We start from the raw sequence: 7437 nt of genomic DNA, 5'->3' as shown, positions 1-7437 counted from the left end.
CACATATTCCAGCTTGCAAGAATGTAATGATCCTACTACTGTAGGTGCAGGCTGATCAGACTTTACAACAAACACGATTTGTTACAAAGATAATAATGCATTGCTAGCTAATGTGAGCCCACACACATCCATCCACACAGATGAAGCCCAATGCTGCAGCAGTAATTGAGGAATTAATCTCTCTGTGTTTATGTATGTAGCTGCTTTTATCTGAGCTTGTAGGTGCCAGTGACATTTGCTCCAATCATTACCCTGCACACTTCAGTGTCACCTAATGTGTCCAACCACAAAACTAATGGCATTGTGAATGTGCTTGTGGCCAAGGTTCACCACCATAGTGATGACAACATTAACAGAAGCAAAGAGGAAACACTTAAGTCTAGCCAGCGTTCACATAGTCCTATTAGTATTCATTGGGTCATATAGATGCTCTCTCTCTCACATGCACACACACTCTTACAGCCTTTTCCTGTTATTCCACTGAGGGCATGCTAATGACCTACTACCACATTCATACTCCAGCTCTTAATACTAACTATTAAACCTTAACATGTCTCCTAACCTTCACTTTACTCCAACTCTAAGCCAGATGCTTGACCTGGCCAAAATAGCCTCTGCTCCTCTCAGTGCACACAAGGCCGTGAGCTGTGAACTAGCTGCCCTCTTTGGTTTTAATGAGGAATCTCATTAGCATTTTAATGAGGGAATCCAGGAAAGCTGACAGGCTGTTTTAAGGAAAAAGAAGGGCAAATGTGCAAGCCTAGTCAATGTGACAGTGTCTAGGGAAGAATAACCACCTTTAACTAAAGCACCTTTTTATTTTTTATTTTATTGGTTGAAAATTATTTGATGTTTTATTGTGAAACACAAAAAGAAAAGATGAATGGTGTTCATAAAAAAACATCTGTGTTTGGCTGGAACACAGTCTGCGCACTGAGAAAGGGAGTCTGCTTAAAACATGTCTTAAATAATAAATCATTTCATTTTAATAACTGTACCGCTGATGACTTTTGAGCTTTTGTTTTTGAAGATTCAGCACCCAGCTATATACTGAACACAGAGGAGCTGATTGCTTCTTTATCATCCATTCTTTATCCTCTTCTTTGTTGAGTATATTTTATATATTGTATTTAAGTCTGGTGCAGTGGTTAGCGCTGCCACCTCACAGTAAGAAGGGTCAGGGTTCGGGTCTGGTGCCTTTCTGTGCGGACTTCTCGCTGCCACTGCAAGCTTCATCCTGCAGTCCAAAGACATGCAGCTTAGGCTGATTGGTGACTCTAAATTGCCTATAGGAGTGAGTGATCGTGTGTGGTTGTCTATTCATATAGCCCCTTTTCCATTGCTTGGTACTGACTTAACTCAACTTGACGTGCCTTATTTGTTTTTCCATCAGTCAAATGTTGGGGATAGTACCTGGTACCTGGTATCACCCTGGTTTTTTTGGTATCACCTCCATCAAGGTTCCAAGCAAACAGAAGTGATACCAAACGGTGACATGTAAACACTGCAGACTAGTGATTGCTCAGAGAAATTATGTGATACCAAACGGTGACGTGTAAACACGTGAGACTAGTGATTGCTCAGAGAAATTACGTCATCAATGTGTGAGATGTCCTTGAACAAAGAAAGCTGCATTTTTAAAAGCAATACTATTTAAGGCTAACTGCTACTTTACTGTAGTTATTGTACTAACTAAAAACATTCCTAACATGAATCAGCTGAAACTGTGACAGTATATTGTTATTACAGCTTTTTTGCTGCCTCAAAAGGACAAAAATCAGTTATTGCATATTTAACATTTGTACTAAGGACATAATTACAAGGACTTAGTTGTTTATGCATATGTATTTGTTCATGGACACCACATTGGCTTTTACTGTTCTTTAGATGTTGAAACAATGGCGGTGTCCTGCAGTGACAGTGTCTGTAATATTTGACACTAACTGTGCATTAATTCATACTGTGATAAATATGTTCATGCCATGATACATGTGTTTTTGGGACAAGCAGTTACATATACAACACGTGTTAAATGGAAATCCAGTCTATAATCTTAGAAGTGCATTCTGCTTCATATTCTACATTGTTTTCTTGAATGTAAGTCTCTGCTGATTCTTGCAAACAATAAAGATTTGGACTTCCTGTCTTTCCCTCTCTCTTTGTTCCCTATTTGTCCACAGAATGATCCCGCCATCAAGCAAAAACTTCCTGGTCAACAATTTGGCAGCAGGGACCCAGTATGACCTCTGTGTGCTGGCCATCTACGATGATGTCATCACCTTTCTAACAGCTACACGTGTGGTTGGCTGTGTGCAGTTCACCACTGAGTCAGAATATATGAGGTGTCATTTTATGCAGTCGCAGTTCCTCGGCGGGACTATGATCATCATCATTGGAGGGATAATAGTGGCCTCAGTGCTCGTTTTCATCATCATCCTGATGATACGGTACAAGGTGGGTCTCTGTCTGTCTGTGACACAGAAGAGAGCTTTTCATTATGTGGGATGATTGACATTATTCTCATGGTGGCCATATACTGTCTTGGTCTAAATCAAATTGACTGGCATGTTCATGATTTTATGTGCTGTTAGCCAGTGTTGTATTGGCATCCCTTACTCCACCCTTAACTACATGATTTTTGTGTTTAATTTGAAAGTGTGATGTGCAATGTGGAATATAAGAACCTACACAGTACAGGATATACAGTTTTTAAAGTGCAGATGAAAAATGTATGCTGTATACCAACATACAATATATGCACCACTATACTTGTGCAGTTAACCTTTTCATTATTGGTGTTTACTACAATGGAAAAATAGTCACAAGTCACTTCTGACCATTTAAGATATAAGCTTTACATCCAGTGATATTCACGTTTGCATAATGCAATTTGAAATAAGTTAGCAAGTTTGACCTAATGCCAAAAAATGTACCCGATCACCACTGAATGAATATTAAGTGAAGGACTGGAGCACAACAAACAATAAACAAATAAGACAAAAATGGGTCAAAAGGGCCATAATACCAGGTCTTTAAGGAAATTTCAAGTTCAACAGAAATACTGATTTAATTTATATCATAATGTGCAAAAAAAGACAATATTTTTATCGATCATTGCATGATGAGTTTAGTTGTTGACATTTCAGTACTGAAGGAAGGATCAAAACCTCCCTCTTGCCCTCTGTTTTCTCCCTCAGGTGTGTAACCCCGGCGAGGGTGGTAAAGGCGTTTCATTGTCAATGACCAATGTTCACTCGCAGACCAATGGGCAGCAGTCACAGGGATGCACTGTGACTCCCAGCGTTTCTAAACACGGCTCAATCGGATTAGACGACCTCTCAGGAGGCACTAAGAAAAGGAGCGGAGCAGCAGGAGGAGGAGGAGATGGGGGCAAGGATACGGTGACTCAGTCGTCCGACTCATCCCTGCCTGACTGCTCCACAGCTACATCAGTTCTCAGCCAAACTTGGGGAGCCAGAAGCCCAGCAGCTGGAGCTGAGGAACAGGAGAAAGCAGGTGAAGTGAGAGCTGAAGCTGGCGTCTTGTCGCCCTCTGCCACCACTGGATCACTCCCCAAGCCAAAGCGGAAGCCCGCTCCAAGTAAGCCGGGCCCAGCTTGCTTAAACACCTCAGCTGCTCAAGAAAATCTCCCTTATCCCTCCCCTCACCCTCCTTCTTCATCCTCCTCCAACACCTCTTCCGCTCTCCTCCCCTCTTCTGGCCCTTTGGAGAACCTCAACACCAACCGCAACAACTCCACCTCTCTCAGCCAAACCCCGCCTCCTTTTGCTCCTTCTCCTTTCTCCAGTCCTCTCACCAGCCTGAGCCCCACTGTCTCCATCCAATTTGGAGAAATACCCATTCTACGCCGGGCTCCTCGCACCACAACCTCCTCCTCCTGCGCCAAGTACCAGACTCTCCCTGTGGAGGAGGGAGGGAGGAGCAGGGCGAGGAGGAGGTACTCACTCAGTGAAGGAGGCTCTAAGACTCATTCATCCCATCAGGGAGGAGGAGGAGCACCAAAATTAGGACGCATAATACGGAACAAAAGGAGCCAATCAATGAGTGGGATGCTTCTCCCTGAAGATGGGGATGGAGACTCGGACAACCGGCAGTGTGATTCAGACTGGATCTTAGAAAGCACGGTTTGAACCAGAATAATACAGCGACATAAAATAAACTTTGGTTTATTCATTATTGTTTATCTTTTGTATGAGATGAAGTGTGAGAATGCATTAGTTTCTGTTTGTTTATGGGTGTATGACTGTGAGTGTTTGTGATATGTTTTTGCCATCTAGAATGTGCATTTTGGTGTGTGTGTGTTGTGTCATCATGTTAGTTGGGACTGGATGACTGACTGTGACTGTGTTTTCCAAGCAACCATGTCTTCTTTCTCTTTTTTTTGTCATAACTCCTCTCCACAGCTCTTCGCATTCAGTTTACATTTTCTTCACTCTGAAAGTATCTGTTTTGCAGTGGGGTCATTCAGTGAGTGGATAACTTGCCTTTTCTCGTAGCGTCCTTGACTGATCTTGTTGGTCCCACTTTATAGCACAAAAGAAAACAAGATAACTGGCTTGCCAGGTCAGTTCCTCACGCTCACCTTATCTGAAAATACCACAAAAAGGGAATATTACAGGAAAAAAGAGGAATAAAAAAACTACAAGAACTGAAAAACACACCAATGTTAAACTTCACATGCCCACAGAAAGTGTACGTCCATATCGTGGCAAGAGAATAGCAGTCTGTGCCTTCTTTTGCACTAGCAGACCCTCTGACAGATGACATAACCAGATTTAGGACTCCACCACGGCTCCACAAATGAGGGATTAGCACCGAGAGGACAAACAAAGGAAGAGAGAGATTTCACACATAGCCTTTCATACCTTCTGAGGAGTACAGATGTTTTGTTGACATATAGACACAAACTGTGACAAAAGTAACAAACAGATAAAGACTTAAATGGACCTCTTATGAAATTGATATTTTTTAAAGGGAAGAATAAACAAAAAAGAACATATAAACCTTGTGAGCTTTTCACTGACACTGGTTTACTATAGCCTGTGTTGGTCACAAGCTCCTGGGAAGCTTCTGTACAGAAAAAGACAACATGTACTGTGTTGTTATGTTGTGTAAAATAAAAAGGGGATAAAATGAAACCTGGAAATGTGAAAAGTGTGTCATATACATATATGTTTAAAATATGCTTTACTCGTTTTCTGCATATTTACGTATCAGGGATGAGGAAATCACAATACGAGCTTTTAGAAACAGCAGTAATGTCTCCAGCATCTATTTCTACTGTGATGTCAGCAAAGACATATTCACATTTTCTTGTTTTCACTTGTCTTGTGATTTTAACCATCAGCTTTCGGCTAAAACAAAACTATATGTGCACACATACACATACTGTCTGGCTATTTATTTAGAGAATCTCATTTCTAAACCTTGTATTCTTTCCTGACTGCAAACGCATTGCAAAAAACTGCTCCCATGAGGCTCTGACAGTGTGCCAGTGAGGCTCGTGGGATATGTTGGCGAACGCTGATGAAAATGATCATTATTTTATCTTTGTTAAAATGATGAAGTGTTACCGTCCAGAACAGTAAATTTACTGAAAAATGCAGGAACACATTAAAGTCTTTGAGAAAACCTGTTGAGCAACACAGTCAAGCAAGCAGAATAAAAGCTAGATAAGAGAGGGGGCAGGACTTCAGCTCTCTGTATGTTCTCACACATACAACACTCTCCTAAAGTGACAGACCTTGACTTTGTAACGCAGCAGCTGCTCCCCACTCCACTTTAAGGAAACATGACATTGTGAGAAGTACTAATACTAATAAAATTTGTGTCCAATAGTACTGTAGGTCCAGAATGGTATTTATAAAAAACAACTTCCAGAACTCAGCAGGGTTTAACTCATATAGACAACTAGGGAGCTAATGCAGATCAACATTCAGTCATTTGCTAGAAAATCATGGGGAAAATGATATTTTTATATTATTTAAAAATAATGGTTGGACTTTTTTTTTTCCAATTACAAAAGTAAAATGAGCATTTTCTGAGAGTGCCCAGGGTGCCAGCAACAGCAAAAAGTAAAGTCAATTTTAAGGTCACTCACAACTGTAGTGTGGTTCAGTTGGTCTGGACCAAAGAAAAAATGTATATATAAAATATATATATATATACGTTGTTGTTTTTGGCTTTGATCCATTTCATGTTGATACTTATTCCAAACAGCATAAAAGGTATAAACATGGTGTTAGATGGAATGAAAGGTAAGATGTTCATTTTACTGTTTTGGCGAATGTCATCCTTACCCATGATTGTGTCAAGGACCCGCACAGGGAAATTACATGACATAATAAAACACCAGCACATACAGCACAATACAAATTTACTGATGTGTTTATCTTCTCAGTTCAGACAGCATCCAAGCTGATAGAGTAAGAACTGCCCATGTGTATTTATATTTGAGACTGCAACTGGAAAATGTAACTCATAGAAAAAATGGACAGAAACAGGAAAAGGAAAAGAAAAGAGAGGTCTTGTACTGTGAAGTACCAGAGCTATGATTCACTCATCAAAGGATAACCAACATACATAGAGTAGGACACCAGCAGAAACACCTTGGTGTTTTAACTCCTTTTCACTTTCTGATTGTACTCATATAAGCATACAGTATGTGCTAGTGTCTGACTGATGGTCTACACTAGAATATGGTTGACAGTTGTCACACCAGCCCAGACATTGCTTGAATCAATTCAAACAAGTGTCCAAATGCCTACACAATACTAAACAAGGACTTCTCAGTCTAGTTCCAAGCAAACTCTGGGGTGGTTCCCTTGCAGAAGAATAACTTTATAGGAGATATGCAATTCTGGTATGAATTCAAATGCTAAAGTACTATACTGATTCAGAATAGCTAAAGAGACCTTCTAGGGGGCCCATACTGAGCAGCGTATACATTTATATTTATGTTATCATCTTGTAATCATGTATGCACATCAGCACAGATGCAGGATTTTCCCTGAAATATCAGAAAGTGAAAAGAACTGAATTAGCGGTATGATGAGCTTGTGTTTCTCTGTTTGTTGTACAATTTTGACAAGCAGAAGAAGATACAAAAATGCATAAGCTGCAGCTTTTGATCCATCACCAGAATTTGATTTCCTCGTGTGGGTCCATTTATGATGATACAAGATGAGAAGCACCAAAACTGTCCAGTGAATGAGTTACCTGTTGGTGAATAAGGCTTCAGGTTTACAGCTCATGGTTTGTTTGTAAAAAGCTACTGTGATCTGGACCAGCACTACAGTTAAACTTTTTTTTGATTGGTCCAACTGAACCAAATGAACCAAACCAAGTGACCTATGTCCTCATATATTACAGTGTCACAAGTAAAGGCAACACATCAAAAACTAATAAAGTCCAAAT

The 7437-nt window shown here is 40.3% G+C and overlaps 1 protein-coding gene across 2 annotated transcripts in view; it reads left to right on the top strand.

Annotated features, from left to right (window-relative positions):
* Positions 1 to 5867, top strand: part of lrfn5a (leucine rich repeat and fibronectin type III domain containing 5a) — a 144122-nt gene extending 138255 nt beyond the window's left edge. For both annotated transcript variants that reach the window (XM_020621982.1, XM_020621983.1), the window contains exons 9-10: positions 2181 to 2454; positions 3198 to 5867. In XM_020621982.1, the coding sequence (XP_020477638.1) occupies positions 2181 to 2454; positions 3198 to 4151 (1228 nt within the window). In that variant the 3' untranslated portion in view covers positions 4152 to 5867. The remainder of the gene's footprint in view (positions 1 to 2180; positions 2455 to 3197) is intronic.
* The last annotated feature ends 1570 nt before the right edge of the window (positions 5868 to 7437 follow it).

The sequence above is a fragment of the Monopterus albus genome, unplaced genomic scaffold (assembly GCF_001952655.1).
Source record: "Monopterus albus unplaced genomic scaffold, M_albus_1.0 scaffold270.1, whole genome shotgun sequence".
Classification (NCBI taxonomy): domain Eukaryota; kingdom Metazoa; phylum Chordata; class Actinopteri; order Synbranchiformes; family Synbranchidae; genus Monopterus; species Monopterus albus.
This window is presented reverse-complemented; position numbering and strand designations above follow the sequence as displayed.